We start from the raw sequence: 18,159 nt of genomic DNA on the forward strand, positions 1-18,159 counted from the left end.
AATAGATAGGTCATTATCAAATAATCAAAGATAACCGAGATCTGCCATCAACACCAAATTCTCCAAATAGCAAGAAACTTTGAAATGATAAAATAGCTAATAACTGCTGGGTATATCAAGAGAATAGTACGAAAAACAAAACACAAATTTCTACGTTCTTTTTTCAAATTTTACAATTGCAAGGTTATCTTATATTCGGAGTTTTTTATTCTTATTATTATAACGGGTGTCACATGAGAGGCAGGATCTGCCTACCCTTACGGAGCACCTGAGATCCCTGGGGTTCGTGTTGTTTAGTCTTTAGTTTTAGTATTAGTAAAATATTCAGGATGTTCAAAGCTGTGTGGTGGAAAATGTTAAACGAAAATAATAAAAAAAAAAAAACTAACGTTAGTATACTCTATATACGTGTGAATGGGTGTTTGAATGCAAGTGCATGGAAGCAAGTGCATGCTTTGAATTTGTTTAATATAGAGAAACATAAAACAAAATACGTACCTTCACAATATAAATAAAGATATATGGTATGCTATTTCAAATATAACCTATATCCAAAAGAATTCCAAATAATCTGAATTAATTAAAGCAGCTACGAATCACTCTATGGTCTGTCGTAATGAGCTAAATCCATACCGTGTAATGACATTTCTTGGTAATAGGAAGTAATATACTTAACTTGATTTAAATATCAAAAATGGTTCATGTCAATAACCGCTAATTTTCCAAAATGTAAAAATAAAACAAGGGAAAAAAATCATATAAATATTTGTTTTTATTTGTAGAAAGAAACACATTCAAAATCTTGTAGAAATCGGAAGATATTTAAAATATCGGCCCACCATGTCAGTAAGGTCGAAGCATTGTAATATATGCCTAATAGTAATAAAAAATGCTGTCATGAATTTTCAATCGGACATAAATAGCTCTGGACATATTAATCATTCCAAAAGAGTACCACAGTGCATTCGATAAACGTACAAAGAGAGAATACTGCGTGCCATTTTTAAAACAAGCATCAATTTTTACAAGACTATCCCGAAATAAACTTCGATCGGCAAAGTGGTATTAAATCCAACATTTGAATGGCAGTGAATTGCATTTTATTTTGGGTTTTTAACTCGGAGTGAAGTGGAAATTTTTTATCAATCAATTTTTCTAACTTTTCTCAATGGATAATTATTAAATTCATAAGAAATAAATGACAATTATGTACTGTGAAGAAACGGACGGGGGGCGGGGGGGGGGGGGGGGCATTTGAAATTTGAAATTTAGGGATGTGAGAGGTGATTGGATTCTGGAAATTACTATACTGAGGAAAGTACAACTTTACTTAAAAAAGGATGGAAATGAATATTTGGCTTAATAAACTGCTGGAAATATATCTGGCAAAAAGTGAAAACATACGCTCGCAAATATAAACACGATTAGCAAACTAGTAAACATTAGGGATGTCAACGAGTACTCGATTCCAATGTTAGCGTTTAGCTGTCATTTTGAAAAACCTGCTAGCAGATGTACATGTAGAATATTTGAACAAGAGCATTTCCCCAAGGCTTACGTTTAAAGCTAAATAATTTTATGGACTCTCCCTCCTCTGTACCAGAGCGTTTCATCAGCAGGACTGTTAGTTACCTTACAAATTTGAGAAATAGCTACGTCCCAGAAAAAAACTAGATAATACTGTTAAAAAAGAACAAGTTCGCTGCACCCTGTGTCGACCCTCAGAAAATAGTTGATGGTATCAGTAAGTTCCAATCATTACCCCTTTGTTGATCATTAAATGAGATTTTCTACTGTTCCAAATTACTGTTATTTGAGTAATAATTTTTCTTTAGATATTATTTAATTACTTGATAAGATTATAACCAGTTTACATAGTTAGTACATGTAATAATTGAGCTATTAATTATGGTATAAAATTCCTTGGACTGTTATCTAGTCCTAGGTAATAATGTTGAGGGTTTTACGATCATAAGACAACGACCCACAATACATGTACATAAAAGGGTATAATTATATATAATTTATCGAGCGAGTACTCAAGTATCGCTAGGTAAATCCAACGAGTAATCGATTAGTAAATCTTCCCTAGTAAACATGCATATGTTTAACTAAAGCGAAGACCGTTGGATTCAGAGGGGACATGATGAACAAGAAAATGAATAACATGGCATATAGCTAGTAAGACCTGCAAGTAAATAACTTTGCACAAGATAGAATAGAAAAAAAGTACTAGCATTTCGCAACCCAAAATTCAGACATCAAATGTATACAAAAGAGAAAATAAAAAATACAAGTTCTTCTTGACCTCTGAGTTTAAGTTTAAACATCTGTACTAATACGTGACCTGTATGAATCATTACTTCGTTCTATTTATAACATGTCCGTATATAGGTTTTATCTCTTGATTTCGATTGTTTTTCTGTGATCGATCTACTTTTCTTAGTTTGAATAAAAACAACTGTGTCAGGATAAGTATTTCCTTCAATTGTTATGAGATGGTGAATGAACATTGTGTAGAGTTTCCCTGAAAAATATATTTTAAATTTGTACAAGGTTGTGCCTCACATCAAACAGCACTTACATTAATCTTTTATCGTTTCAACATATTTTTAGATATTTTAGTAATACATATTTATTATCTTAGCAACACCAGTTATAATTTACTGTTCTTATCCTAATAACCAGTCCTAATATGTTGAATATCAAAAAATATCAAAATCGCAGGAAATAATTCAAACTTTCTCATCCAAGTCACAATTTGTAAAAGTAAACCATAATAGGTCAAAGTACGGTCAAATTATTTGTTTTAATGATTACACTCACATAAATCATCGAAAGTGTTGAATTTTTCGAAAAACTAAGGATTTTCTTATCCCAGGCATAGGTATCTTTCGTCCCTTCTTTAACCTAAGCCGTATTTGGCACAACTTTTTGAAATTTTGGAACCTCAATGTTCTTCAACTTTGTACTTGTTTGCCTTTATAACTATTTTGATATGAGCGTCACTGATGAGTCTTATATAGACAAAACGCGCGTCTAGCGTACTAAATTATATACCTGGTACCTTTGATAACTATTGAATATGAATAATTTTTCCAAGAACAATACTAAACCATAGATGTATTTCAATTAAAGATGACACCGCGTCAGGTAAACTCGGATATAAAGACAATCACAAAGAAAATAAGCACTTAGTAATCTTTACTGTGTGTTGGTGATTGTTTGTATTTTGATTGCTGTTTTTTTGTTATTGCTATTTCGTTGTCTGTTTATTGTCGATCTATGATTTTGAATATTCCTTTGTTATCTTCCGTCTCACTTTCACATGCAAATGCTTTTGTACAACGTTTGTTTTATAAACTTCTAAACACGGTGAAATAATACACATTAAACATATATACTTTTCTAATTAATCCTATGTTTATAAAATATGACTTGCAGGGAAAATCCTAAAAACTGCCGCTGCTGTTGATTAAGATAGGAATCCTGTTCTAGATAACGTCATTTAGGTGTGATGCATGTATTGCAAAATACGCTTACTCTGTCGATGCCTCCGATCTAGTACATTGCTTTTCCTCCGTTGGTGTTGGTGTTTGTTTTGTTTTTTTACTTTAATTTGTCTTCCTAATAGATCATGGGATTTTTACATCGATATAAAACCTATCATTCTAGATTTACTAACAGCAGTTAACAGTATCCATTTATTTCACTTTCCGCTTAATTGATGATTTTCTCTAATTAAATAATTTAAAAAATTGGTTACTATGTTGAACTTATCTTTCCAATTACACCTGAGGTTACAACAGATACAGTTCAGTCTGCCTCATAGCAGTACTTACAAAATTACAATGAAAGTCGGTTCAAATCAAAACTGTACGACAAAAGAGATGATTACAGCTTACCAATTGTGAACTTTCTATTTTTATGTAGCATTCATACGGGGTATATATCTTCCAGTTCATATGATATTCAATGGCGAATATTACCTATCGTGATTACCTAGATTGAGTATCGCTGCTCACAAGGAAGCTATTCTTCCAACAGTTCCAAGTAGTTGATTGACTGTTATGGAATTTGTGTTTTACAGATGACGACGAATATGTTCCAATTGTTGTAACTAATATCTCGTCCCCTTCCTTTGAAGCTGACAAATCACTTGATATCAACCTCAGTTTTTAGTGAGGTTCTTGTTGCTCAGTCTACGATGTTTCACCATATTTTGTGTACTGCTGTCTCTTTTTCTTTTTAATTTTTAGCCATGGCGTTGTCAGTTTTTTTACGACTTGTGAGGTTGAATTTCCATTCTCCTCTTATATGCAATTCGTTATTTTTTATATTCTTGACAGGATTCAGTAAATGTGTTTGACTCTAGTCATTAGTAATACATTTTCCCCCAATTCCAATTAAGAAAAATAAATTTTTTGTTTTCATCCAGAATTAAGCTGATATTTTGATAAACGTTTTTTTATAATTATTTTGTATAATGTGTTTCCATTTTCATTTATCAATTTCTAAATTTTACTATCATTAATTAAATGAGTTTTGACCTTGCCTGTTGTATTTTCTGTTGTAATTGCTCAATTTTACGTTTTTGTTTTGTAATGTAATCGACTCCTGTTCTTTTTTGTTGTATTGAGTTTTTTTTTTTTTTTTTTTCGCGAGTGATATGAATTAGCGACTTGTGTCTTTGACTGCCCATTTGCTTCTTTCAACCTATAGGAAAGGAAACTCGTGAAGTTCATTTACACACATAGAACACACTTTGAGTCTTATGAATTCATTAGCTATGAAACGAAACAACGATAAACTGATGAGGAAAACAAATAGTTGACTAGGATAAATTAGTAAACACTATATCTTTTATTTACAATGGTATTTAATTGATTTGAAAGTTTACAAATCGATGAATGCTATCATTTACATAACAATTAAGTAGAAGAATGCACAAAAACAATAACGGACATTGTTTTTGTTTTATAAAGGTCTTTTTGCAATTTACTTCACAACATACTGCTGGCCATTTTTTCATTTATATTTGAACGTATTGACTCATTCAGTTTTGACGTCAATGTCTGTTCCGCTTTTAAATGACATTTTATTTCAATGCAATTGACCTGTGACTGTCGAAATTATTCCTACAAGGTATTCCTATAAAGCTTGATATTAACATTTGCACTTTGAACGTTTTTGTTTCGAATGGGTGCATCCACGAATTGTAGACATATTACACTATGACATCTGGCATATATATTTGATTCCTTCCGTCTGGGTTGTACACTATGACATCTTGCATATATGTTTGATTCTTTCTGTCTGGGTTGAAGAGATTGATAAAGATTTGAATAAGTCCTGTTCTCTTCAAACGGATTACTATAACCATCAGCATCTTCCTGTAGGTACGGCTGTTGCGGTGCTGGCAGTAATGTCTGATACGGATTTAAATACCGATCGCTTTGTAACATGAGGGAGCCGGACGTCTGTTGATCTTCTATTTCTTCATATTCATGAACACTTGCTCTTTCTTTTGAATTGTTTCGATGTATTTCACCGTCATCGTAAGTATTAGCTTCAATGTCATTTGGATTTGTACTTTGGTGTTTTTTTAAATTTCGATTAATGTATGCCTTTTGATATTTTTCGTATGCACAATAGCAAACAATACTCAAACTGATAATAAGGAAAATTCCAACTCCCAGCAATGAATAATTTGTAACATCTGTATTAATTATGCCTACAAACAAACACAATTAATGCTGTTAGACACCTTTCACTTTGGTCCGTTAAATTTGTTTATCACGGCGTCAAAGGCATTAAAACATCACACACATGAACTAAACCTGTTCAATATCAAATCAAATCTTTAACCAAAACATTAAAATATGCTTAATATTTACTATTTAAAAATTTGGTAGATACATGTGATATTCTGGAATATATTTATGAATATTTTCTTTGTTCTTACTATTTGATTGCCGGGTAATACAAACATGTTCCTCAAATTGGAATAGCAATGTTGTTGGTTTTTACAATCGTTGATTGATTGAATTATTATAACGCTAGCAGATACAATTGTGTATTCGAATCACAAACGTATCACTTGAAATGAGAATACGAAATCCAATGTGCATGAACAATTCTAATATGACCCCTAAGATAATTTTTTAATTACACAATGTAAACAATCTTATATAACAGTTAATTTATGATAAAATATCCCCAATCAAGCGTTTAAGGCAAAAAGTAAAGGGTTGGGGTAATACAAAATTTTATTACAAGTTTACTCTATTCGCGTTGTTTATTATTTAGTTTTCTATGTTGTATTATGTGTACTATTGCTTGTCTGTTTGTCCTTTTCATTTTTAGCCATGGCGTTGTCAGTTTATTGTCGATTTATGAGTTTGACTGTCCCTCTGGTATCTTTCTTCAATCTATTACAAGTTCGGGGCATATAAATGTTGAAAATATGCCGCACAGCCCTATATTTAGACCTTTGAATAAAATAGTAGCGCATATCAACTTTCTATTCTAGGAGACAAATTTTCACAAAACTTCAGAGTAGAAGTGTCACAGTTTCAGCCGCAAAGGGAGTTCCTATCGGTAATTGAATTGTCTATATTTACAGAAATGCAACATAGCATCGTGTATATTTTCTTTACAATAGTAAGCACAAATCGATCTCCCTTAGCTGTTCAAATCAGCCAATCCCAACACATTTTTTTTCTTTCTCCAAAATTAGTCTGAATATTTGAAAGTAATTTGTTATTTTGTGTTTTCTTTTTTTAAGTTAAGTAACATTAAATACCTGTTGTACTTTCTGTTGTACTTTCTGTTGTTTTTGCTTTTTTCACTGTAGTAGTAGAAGATGAAATTACTTCTTCTGCTATTGTTTCTGATTCTGAAAATTAATTGTGATAAACAAAAGATTTAAACAAGCATCCAATTCATCATGCATTTGATAAATGATGACAAACATACCGTTTGTAAATAGAGGTAATAACTGTTCAACAAACAAACAACATCATATTATGAATTGTCTATCAACAATAGATAATGTTTTACATTGTCATTTCGGGGCCTTTTACAGCTGACTATGCGGTATGGGCTTTGCTCATTGTTGTTGAAGGCCGTACGGTGACCTATAGTGTTGATTTCTGTGTCATTTTTGGTCTTTTGTGGAGAGTTGTCTCATTGGCAATCATACCATATCTTCTTTTTTATATATAACTATACAAATAGATAAATAGTAATGAGAAAGGAATATTCTTAAATCAAATTTAATTCTTTTATTTGTTAAATTCATTGCATAACGATTTCATATGTTTGTCCGACATTATTTTTGTTATTACATGTGAGCATTACTACTGTTTTGTGTACTTCTACATTTCTTGTTCCGCGAACAATTTGAACCTTCAATGATTGTAATTTACCTGCACTTCTTCCAATCAGAGTTGGTTGTTGTTCAACATCATCAACATTTGGTATTGTTGTCATCTCTGATAAATATGCAATTACAAAATTTCAAAATACTTTAAAAGACTATATATCAAATAGACAACACTGAGTTTAGTAGAAATGTACTAACTTAAACAGTACGATATGATTTTATGTATACTACTTCCAATTAAATATGGTTAATGCCCAGTTATAGGCCAGTTCCGTATACGGTAGTTTGTTGAATCTGTTTTTAATACTTTACCTTGGATTGGATAAAAGTTAGTGTTAAAACATCTTAGGAACGAAATATTTGACTTACGAAACCCTCATCTTCTTTAATTTATAAAACCAAAAAAAAATTTACTAAAAAATGCTAGAATAAAAACAAATAATACATGAAATAAATTATTTACAAATATATGATTAAAGAGAAAGATAGACAGTTCGCGAACAAAGTCAAAGATCTCAAATAATCTCTCTTTGTAAAGTATATTAACTAATAACAGGAGAATAAATATCCACAAAAGACCCATTTCTACTTGTCAAATTTAACACAGGTAAAACTTTTGTGTATACATGCGAAACACTGGCAAGGAATATAATAATTTCCCAAAAAATCATGTAGTTTCATATTTGATTAATAGTTAAATTTGGATGAAAACGTAATGCACAAATTTAAAGCCTATGTGATGTGACTACAAGACAAGTAAAGAAGTTGATCAATTGAAAGATTTACCAGGCTGTGTAGAAAAAGTAAAATACATAAAATTACCAAATTCTAAGCGGAAAGTGCCTAAGCAAATGGCAAAATCAAAAGCTCAAACTCATCAAACGAATGAATAACAACTGTCCTGAAATACATCTTGCAATTGCGGCTTGGTAATCGTCATGTGTTAAAGATAACGTTGAATTGTTTCGATTTTTCAAATGCATGGACCATTTCAATCTGATTTTTTTCTCTAATTATCATGTTTGATGTCATTGTTCGTTATAGTAACTTGCGCCACAGTCTTTGGTCTCTGTCTGATCCCAAACATGTATATAACCTTCAGTAACCATGCAACCTCAAATTTCCAAACTACCCAAGATTTATGTTTATGACCCTGAAATTTGTACTGCAATGAAATGTAAGATAAGTTAACTACAACTGTCAAATTCAAAGGGAATGGTTTTTTTTTAACCTATTTTCGTATGCAAGCAACTTGGTGTGACGAACTATGATTTTGTGGTATTACATCTGTCACCGTTGTTTTTTGTCAAACATAAGTTGTATTATATTACCTTTGCAGTTAATGAATGTATGGTAAATTAACAGTTCGACTTTAGCATCACATCTCGCATCTGAATTTCCGAAATTATTATTTTTTAGAAGAAAATCCTTCAATTCTGAACCATGGCAAGTTGAGCAGTCAAAAGGATTATCGTGTAGGCTCCTGTTAATACATAAAACAAAAATGAAAATAGTATTTGACTGGGTGATGATTTACTGGTTCGCTTATTTCAGACCAGTCCATCTATAGACGGGTGTTTAAGGATAGACTCATAAATGGAACGTCCAGTTAAGGCCATTGAACCGCTTAAAATATGTAAACACTTTATTTGTATCCTCAAAATAAAAAGGGAGGCACAAACGTTGATTTTCTTGTAAAACAGATACCTCTTTGTAACAGGAAAACAGCTAGCAGCAGTAACAAAGATAACACATTTTTTTTAAATTGTGAAAAAATTTGACGACAACAGTTACTAAATATGCATTTAGTTTTCTCGTTTGAATTGTTTTACATTGTCATTTCGGGGCTTTTTATGGCTGACTATGCGGTATGGGCTTTGCTCATTGTTTAAGGCCGTACGGTGAGCTATAGTTGTTAATGTCTGTGTCATTATGGTCTCTTGTGCACCGTTGTCTGCTCTAAAATCTGGGAAAAATCATTGTTGTTCACCTGCTGTTTGACCGTGTAATAAATAAAGGCAACAGTAGTATACTGCTGTTCGAAGGCATAAATTGATGGGGAGAAAACATTCCAGGTTACAAACTAAAACCGAGGGAAACACATGAACTATAAGAGGAAATCAACAAAACAACAGAAACACTGAAGTTCAACAAAAACAAAAGACCCAGAAACAAACTATAAGATAACAACTGCCATTTTTCTGATTTGGTACAGGACATTTTAAGAAAATAAATATGGCTAGGCAAACCTCGCGCTTTAATGGCAATTTTAAATGTAATATTAAAATGGCAACATTATATGACAGGACTACAGTCCAAATAAATGCAAGAACATTCAAGACAGAGAAATACACAAATAAACAAACCAATCGTACATTTTGACATGCTAATAGTTATCAAGATACCAGCTATAAATGCTAAATTTGATTGCGAAAAAAAAAATCTCATGGACAATATTTTATAACAGCTAGATATATAACAATGTTGGCAGATATTAAAAAAAGATTATATCCTCATTTAATCAGATCCAGGTGGCGATGGAGTCAAGTTGGATTGTATGCATATAGACAATTATCTTCAAAAGGTTATGAAATATCACATTCAGTTCAGTTATCTGTATAAACCCTTTAAATATTTGACGCTGCTATCACATTTTTCTTAGTATTATTGTAACCAAAGGATTTTTAGGGAAGCAGTATTTTCACATTCAGGATAAACTAAAGACACATCCACAAATTGGTGTATTTTAACAATGGAACCCTATGAAATTTGCGCTTGATAAGAATCAGAATTGTATCGTGATATAGCGATATTTGTTTATACATATTTTATAATACATGTATAGTGAATCTTGTAAATGGCCCTAAACAGGACAAAAAATAGACAGTCAGATTTCAGATGATCTTAGCATATGATAGCTCCATTTACTTGTCATGTTAGTTACGGGACTTCAAGAATGTCAAATTGATGTAGTCCAAAATATAATACTGTTCTAATCAAAGTTGTTCAAATATATCTGCAAGATTGATAATGATATACACTTATTTGCAAGGATTGTTTTATTTTCATTTTAATTTTTAAAAATCTGCTAACCCTACTCTAGTAAAAAGTAAAATAATGAAAAATTTAAGTAATCTATTTTGTTGTCAATAAATAGTGTGCATCACCATTGAGCACATTCCATATAATATACAATCAACAAAGAAACGATACAATGCAGTGTATTTTCTATATACAATGAAATTGGATGCACTATACCGAGGTAATTGATTGAATTATTGGTCTAATTTTTACAGAGTGTTATTTTCTCATCAAAACCAATGATTGAAGGTAAAAGCGAGATTTTTTTGTTGTTGAAATTTTTGTCATTAAAAAATCGCATTTTCACTTATCGATTTTAGAACTTCAAACTTTTAAACTTAAACCATGGTCTGTTGTAAATTGTGAATGCCTTTGTAGATATTTGAATACTTAATTTTCAACTTCAAGATTAAGTGCTGACTTTTGTCATCATTTTCCGAAAATTAAATTTGACCCCTGTCTTCAATAACTCGGTATTTTTTAAATTTCCAATTTAGTCAAATTCTTTAAATCATAAGCATTTGCTTTGTAAATGAATATTTTTCATTGGATAATTTTACAGTTTTTCCTATTTATTATATTTTATGATAAGTTTTAGTTAAAAGATGTGTATTGTTTTTTGTTGTTGAATAGTATACTAAGCTACCTTATCGCTTCTTCTTGTATTTCTAGAAAATGGTACACTTTACAAGTTAAGTGGTACATATTTATAGAATTTATAGAATTTGTAGAATTTTTAATCTTATTGTTTTCAAATAAATTTATTTTTTGTGAGAAACGCTACAACCAGAAACACACCAGAAACAATATTTTTTATGTAATGATATTAAATTTTATAGCAAAAAGTAAAACCCTTACGGTATAAAACGCAAAATACAAACATTATAGACATGTACACATGTAACATACAATACATGAAAATGTTCTAAATAATTGCAAACTCCATACAGCGTTATCGTTCGGGTCATACTTCCCTTTCTCTACAAAGAATTGTTTAATAAAAATGACAATTCTATGAATATCTTGAATCATTTCGTTGATAATCAAGCGCAACCACAAGAATCTTGTGATTTTGAAAAGGGCTGATGGCAGTGGTGTAAAGAAGCGTAGCCAGATGTCACCACTGTTTCGGAGTTTGAAATAATTGATGTTAATAATACTAATACACTGTATATACGTTTATAAATATTAGACTAATGTGCACCTTATTTTCGCAATTCCGTTGACTGCTTTATATAGCCTACTACAATAGACATAATATCTTTATTGGGATCTAAAATTTATTTATTAGTTTAGAGTTTTAGTCAAAGTGGTTAATGGAATCAATTTACTTACAATTGTCTGAGAGCAGTCAAATTTTGAAAGAGTTTTACGTCTAGATTGGCAATTGTATTGTTGTGCAGGTACCTGCAAAATAAAATTTGTGAAACGTTTTGTTACATAAGTGCTGGCATGTTCACTTTTATGCAAACATATCAGCCTTTGAAAAAGGAGACAAAAATAAGTTTAATAGATCTGTTATATTACAATTGTGTCTTTGGCAATTCATAATTTAATGGGGTTCGTATTGCTTATTCTTTAGTTTTATATGTTGTGTCATGTATTCTATTGTTTGTCTGTTTGTCTTCTTTCATTTTTAGCTAGACGTTGTCAGTTTATTTTCGATTTATGAGATTGACTTCCCTCTGGTATCTTTCGTCCCTCTTTTACTATAACTATTCGGTTTATTTAACATATTGTATTATGCATTAACCTGAACGTGAAGTTTTGTAAAGCTGTTTCACTTGATAAAATACAATTTGGGCAAGTTTTATTTAATAAGTTAAAATTTTTATAGAGTTATGTCTCTTTATTTAGTTCATTTGTGAAATTCTAAATTTATAATCAAGTGAGATTGTTATTTTGTTTTTTGCAATATTTGTAGGCACTTTGATTACTGATTTCCAAGAATAAACATCTTCATTTATTAGAATTTTCTCTTGTTTTACACCATGCGCTAAAAGTCATGAGACATAGCAGAAAAGTCAGCACACCAGATCTAACATATTTACGTGTAGATCTGTTTTCAAACCCTTTGAAACTCATGCAACTATACTAACTGGTGCTCATCATACAAAACATACACATGTTTGCTTAAATGATATATGTTCAATATCTGCTATAAATTGTAGCATTTGGTCTTCAGACGGGTTAACCGCTGTATCGATTATGCATTTGAATACAAACACAATTATTCTGTACACCAAATTATTTTCGCGACTTTAGCGAGTAAAAAAATAACGCAAATATAAGTCGTTGCGAATATGTTAAACCTGGATCGGTCCTTCAAGTGATTGGAAAATCGCGAAATTAAATAGCCGCGAAGTTGTCTAGAAATAAAGTATCCGCAAAAATAAGTTCATCGCGATATTTTCCAACAACTTTTTCTCAGTGTTGGCATATTTATATTTGGATCTTCTGACTTTGATATTTAAAACGTCACTTCAACATAACAATATTTCAAATTCCGATTCTTGTATCTAAGATGAGTTCATTTACACCACTGAATAGATGCCACTGCTGGATGTGTTAACATGTTTGTTAAATGTCAGCCTGTTTATTGCAGAAGAGAATAACTTTGTAAAGTTAACTGACAACGACAACGATGGACGGTCGACGATGGACTTATTTATTATGAAGAATCAGATTTAATATGATATCAATAATATCCAGAATCTTGATAATAAAATAAAAAGCAAACCAATTAAAGATGGTGGCAGTCATTTATTTTATTAGTAATATCTATGTACTCACAAGGATTCAAGAACCGTCAATCCTCGAAATTGATTTTTATCAAATATGGAAATTTTATTGCTGTAAAGGAACCTGAAAAATAACATTTTGAATGTAATTTTGAAACATATTTTAATTTTCAGGATAACAAACAGCTTGAAGTAGAAAGAGATGGCTAACATGGATGTGGGTAAAGATGTTTGTAAACTAGTTTATGTGTTATAAAAGCCATTACATTTCGCTTTTTCTTCGACAAATGTATCAATTTAGATAAATGATTTTGAAAATATAAATTATCATCTAACATATTTTACACAGCTATAAAGATACCAGTGTGCGCAAACTTTCAAGAGAAGTGTAATACAATGTGAAAGCAAATAATATACACATGGTGGCCCATTTTTTTTTTTTTTTTTTTTTTGCAGGATCAAGTTACTTACAAGAATCTCAAAGCCGCTAAACCTCGAAATAAATTCGCATTGAGCCTGGTAATTTTGTTGTTATCAAGGGACCTAAAACATAACATGTTTGAAATTTATTTGTTCTTTATATTTGTCACATTCATCAAAGCATGTGTCTCTTTGATCCATTCCCTGTTTCTTTTTTTTTTCACTTTTATATTAGCGTGGAAAACAATATGTTACTATACATGATTTACAGCTGTTTGAGTAGTGATTGATATAAGACATAAATGCTAACAAATGTTGTTCATAACACAAAAAACCATTATTAACTAATGTATGACCTAAATGATTTTAACGTTATGAGTTCCATCTTTAAGATCTTTTTCATTCTTGTTCATACTTTTTAATGAGTATATTACTACAAAAGAATATATTTTAGTTTTTGAATGATTTTGCAATCGAACACATGCAGTATGTTAGGGTTATACGTCGATAAAATTGATTATCTCCTATTGCATTGTCAACTGCATGTTTATTTTGCATTGATTGTTGAACTGTATGATGTTTGCAAAGCAGGCAACACTTGCTAACACTTCTGGAGAGACGAGTCGTAGTGTAGTGGTTAAGTAATTGGACTACTAACACAAAAGTTCCTTGTTCGATCCCCGTTTCGGGATGAAAATTTTAGGGACTGAATTGTCGGCTCTCCGCTGACACCATTTGCGAGTATGGTCTTGAGAACGATGATAGTCCGGCGGAAGGGGGCGATAAATGGCTGACCCATGTTAAGAGAGAGACATATTTCTTGCACGAAAAAGACGCCCTTGTAGATTTCGAAAAGGAGTAGAATAATGCCGCTACAAGGCAGCACTCGCACCCGAAAGTGGAAAGGGGTTAATTTAAGTTTCAGTAACTTGTTTTCCATTCCCCTATGAATAAATATGTTTAAACTAACACATCTGGTCTTGATAACCTTTAGAATTCATCCGATATTTACAGTTCTTATGTGTAACATCTTACTCGTCTTATTCAATTTGAAATATGAATGTATTAGAGAAAATTAAAGAAATGTGAGAACAACAGATAGCGTAAGTTTTTTACAGGTACTTGTATCATCCGTGGTGAATGTGGTATTGTCTTGAGGAATTGCCCCACTGTATCTCTACAATTTATTAAATTGATAAAAGGTTTGTTTTTCCTTAGACCTGAAAGAGATTTAGGTTTTTAAATAATCAGACATATAATCTGATAATTGATCCATATTCTGAAAGTTTTTTAAAAATCTGAAACCACTAATTTTCAATAGTTTTTAAATCCTTTGATATTTACAGAGAGTGACTTTTTATAATTAATTGATTTTTTATATTGTTTATCTGCAAGAAAAATTATAGGCCACACGCAAACATACATATATACTGGTATTCAAATGAACTTAACAAAGAAATATTGAGGAACGAAGATTCAATAATCAAATTTTTGATGAACCGAAACTCCAATTTTTAAAGAGCAGTAACATTTTGAAGGAGAACAACTAAGTTTGATCGAAGAAGTTTACCTGCATATATAAATGAGTTTTAAAAAAAAGTTTTAAAGTCATATGAAACAAGAGACCTGTGAAAATAACAAAATAACAGGACAACAATACAAATAAATGGGACAACATATAGCACAGAAAAACACATGAATAATAGCTAACAAAAGGTACCAGGTTTAGAATTTAAGTCGCCAGACGCGTGTTATGTCCCCACAAAACTAACCAGTAACGCTCAGATTATTATTGTATAACGTGTACAATAAGATATTATTTATTTCGTTGACAGAACGGTGTTGACGTTTCTTGACTCGCTATGCAACGTTGGTTTTCCTTATTGCACTTGCGCATTGCGATCATCAGAATTTAACGAGAAATGTCACGCTGAGGTTTCTTTATACAGAAAACATATCGGCGAATTGGATAAACTAGAGAATTATCTTCAGAAACTAGGCATTTAGTTAGAAATTAAAAAATGCATCCTTTTTTTTTTATTTGAAGTTTTATATGACTTAAACATATTATTTTGAATTTTAACTAGTTTGAACACAGCAACACATACTTTTCCCTTTACATTTCTTATTATATTTTCTGAGTATGACAGGAACTTTTGGTGAAACATCCAGTTTAGAAAAATAAAGTTGTATTAGTTTTAAAGGAAATGCAGACAAAAAATACTTTTAATCCCCTAAGTCGACTGTCTCCCTATTATATAACTGATGGTTTACCGATTACGCACTGCATTGGTTTCATTTTTCAAATGTTTGTTTTGTATGCAAGTTGGTAATGTGTGGTTTTGTCTTGCTTGACGGAATACCGAACATCGGCCAACACCGCACAAAGTCTAAAGTCCCAAAGAGGTTTGGTTCAATCAGGTTTCACTGTCTTAGTTTGTGATTATGACAGTTTATGGGGAACCACTAGCGGTAAGTCAATAATAATTGGTATGCAGTTGTATAACCGTTGTCATATCTCATTTTCACCGAGGTTATTTGGTCTTGCTCTCTCTGTCATGGTCTATTGACTTTGAAAATTTTGCTTACTTTTCATGTATTAGTACTAGTTTAGTTTGTGAGTAGTCATAGTTATCAAAGGTACCAGGATTATAATTTAGTACGCCAGACGCGCGTTTCGTCTACATAAGACTCATCAGTGACGCTCATATCAAAATATTTATAAAGCCAAATAAGTACAAAGTTGAAGAGCATTGAGGATCCAAAATTCCAAAAAAGTTGTGCCAAATACGGCTAAGGTAATCTATGCCTGGGATAAGAAAATCCTTAGTTTTCGAAAAATTCAAAGTTTTGTAAACAGAAAATTTATAAAAATGACCACATTATTGATATTCATGCCCACCCCCTCAATAATGGTTTATTGGCTTTGAAGATTTGCTTAGTTTACATATTTTTGTTTGTGTTTAGGTTTATTAAAAGGAACTACTTTTGGGTCAATGGTATTTGGTGTGCATTTATATAAGCATTGCCACATCTCATTTCTATGGAGATTGTTTAGCCATGTACCTTCGGTCATGGTTCATTGACTGAATATTTGCAAAACCTAAATGTTAAAGTGTTGCCATTTTATTTTCAACACTTGCATTATAGAAATTACCAAAAAGCGAGACATATCTCTGCGATAACAGTTGATATTAATTATATTTGATGATAATTTGAAACAAACGGCTGTTTTGAATGTCATATGATCATCTTGATGGTAACTGTAAGATGAATTATTGACGTAGTAAACATAATATAAATAGTTACGTCACTGTTTTGTAATATTAGGTTGCGTATGAATGTTTGTTGTTGTTCTGTGGTTTGCATGTTGGAACGACTTCTATATTATTTGTTTTGCGTTTCTCTGTGATGAATATTCATTTGTGTGTTTGTGCTGTATTTATGTCACGTAGTGATGTTATTTCGACGATATTTTTAACATTGTCATTAAGCAGGAGGTTTTGCTAGCCATAAAACTATCAACCCACCATGTTTTTCTTAAATTGTCCTGTAAGTTAGGAATATGGCAGTTGTTATCAAATACTTCGATTCTATGTATGTTGAAGCTTTGTTTTTGTTGCACTTCAAGGTTCCTGTTATTCCTTTTGTTCCTTTTATTTCTTTGGTTTCCTCTTATAGTTTATGTGTTTTCCTCAATTTTAGTTTGTAAACCAGATAAGTTTTCTCTCTATCGATTTATGACTTTTGAAAACACCGGTATACTACTGTTGCCTCGATTTATATAAACAGCACATAGATAGGGCGATAGAGAAAATTGTTACCACGAGAAACCATTCGCCCCCAAGGCGAGGATTAACAATTTCCTCTACAACCCTCCCAAATGTGTGTTATTTAAATTAATTTTAACTTTGAGTTTGGTCTCTTATTATTTAGTGTACTACCTCGTCAACAAAGCAGCAACTCATGGCAGCATATTAGTTAGTTATATTAGAATAAAGTTACTTACAGTTCTCTGAGAGCCGTCAAACCGTGAAATAGGTTGACATTCAAAAAGGTTATTTTATTATCGTTTAAGTCCCTGAAAAATAACAGTTAAAAGCATTCATTTTATGAAGCAATTACAAAACTACTTATTTAGAAGCGCCTGCATACGTAGAAGGTGTCTCCCAGTTGATATGACATTCCAGTGAATGTACAAGGAAAATGAAAATTTCACAATTGGGAAGCTGCAATCTTCTCATTTGTAGTAAAGCTTTGTTTTCAATCTCTAGATATATGTCTGTATCTATGATGCAGACTTACTTTGCCTATATTTATTGTATTCTTTATATCAAGTTCGATAAGATAAATTTGTTCAACATTGTCAACAAAGTTTGAATCATTTAATTATATATTATCATCTATGTAGCGGACAGTGACGTATAAGGATACAGGTAACTTCCCATATGAAGTCAGCCTCGTATTAATTGAGGAACACGTCGACATTAAAAGGATCAAGGTTTTTTTTTTTCAAAAAAGACATCACCA

The 18,159-nt window shown here is 31.5% G+C and overlaps 1 protein-coding gene across 1 annotated transcript in view; it reads right to left on the reverse strand.

Moving 5' to 3' along the window:
• Nucleotides 1–4,844: 4,844 nt before the first annotated feature.
• LOC139491976 (leucine-rich repeat-containing protein 15-like) overlaps nt 4,845–18,159 on the reverse strand; it is a 28,773-nt gene continuing 15,458 nt past the window's right edge. Inside the window, exons 6-12 of the mRNA XM_071279964.1 lie at nt 13,681–17,710; nt 13,262–13,333; nt 11,804–11,875; nt 8,719–8,870; nt 7,431–7,496; nt 6,806–6,898; nt 4,845–5,734 (exon numbers count right to left, since the gene is read on the reverse strand). Of these exons, the coding sequence (XP_071136065.1) occupies nt 5,139–5,734; nt 6,806–6,898; nt 7,431–7,496; nt 8,719–8,870; nt 11,804–11,875; nt 13,262–13,333; nt 13,681–13,766 (1,137 nt within the window). The 5' untranslated portion in view covers nt 13,767–17,710 and the 3' untranslated portion in view covers nt 4,845–5,138. The remainder of the gene's footprint in view (nt 5,735–6,805; nt 6,899–7,430; nt 7,497–8,718; nt 8,871–11,803; nt 11,876–13,261; nt 13,334–13,680; nt 17,711–18,159) is intronic.

The sequence above is a fragment of the Mytilus edulis genome, chromosome 10 (assembly GCF_963676685.1).
Source record: "Mytilus edulis chromosome 10, xbMytEdul2.2, whole genome shotgun sequence".
Taxonomy (NCBI): Eukaryota; Metazoa; Mollusca; class Bivalvia; order Mytilida; family Mytilidae; genus Mytilus; species Mytilus edulis.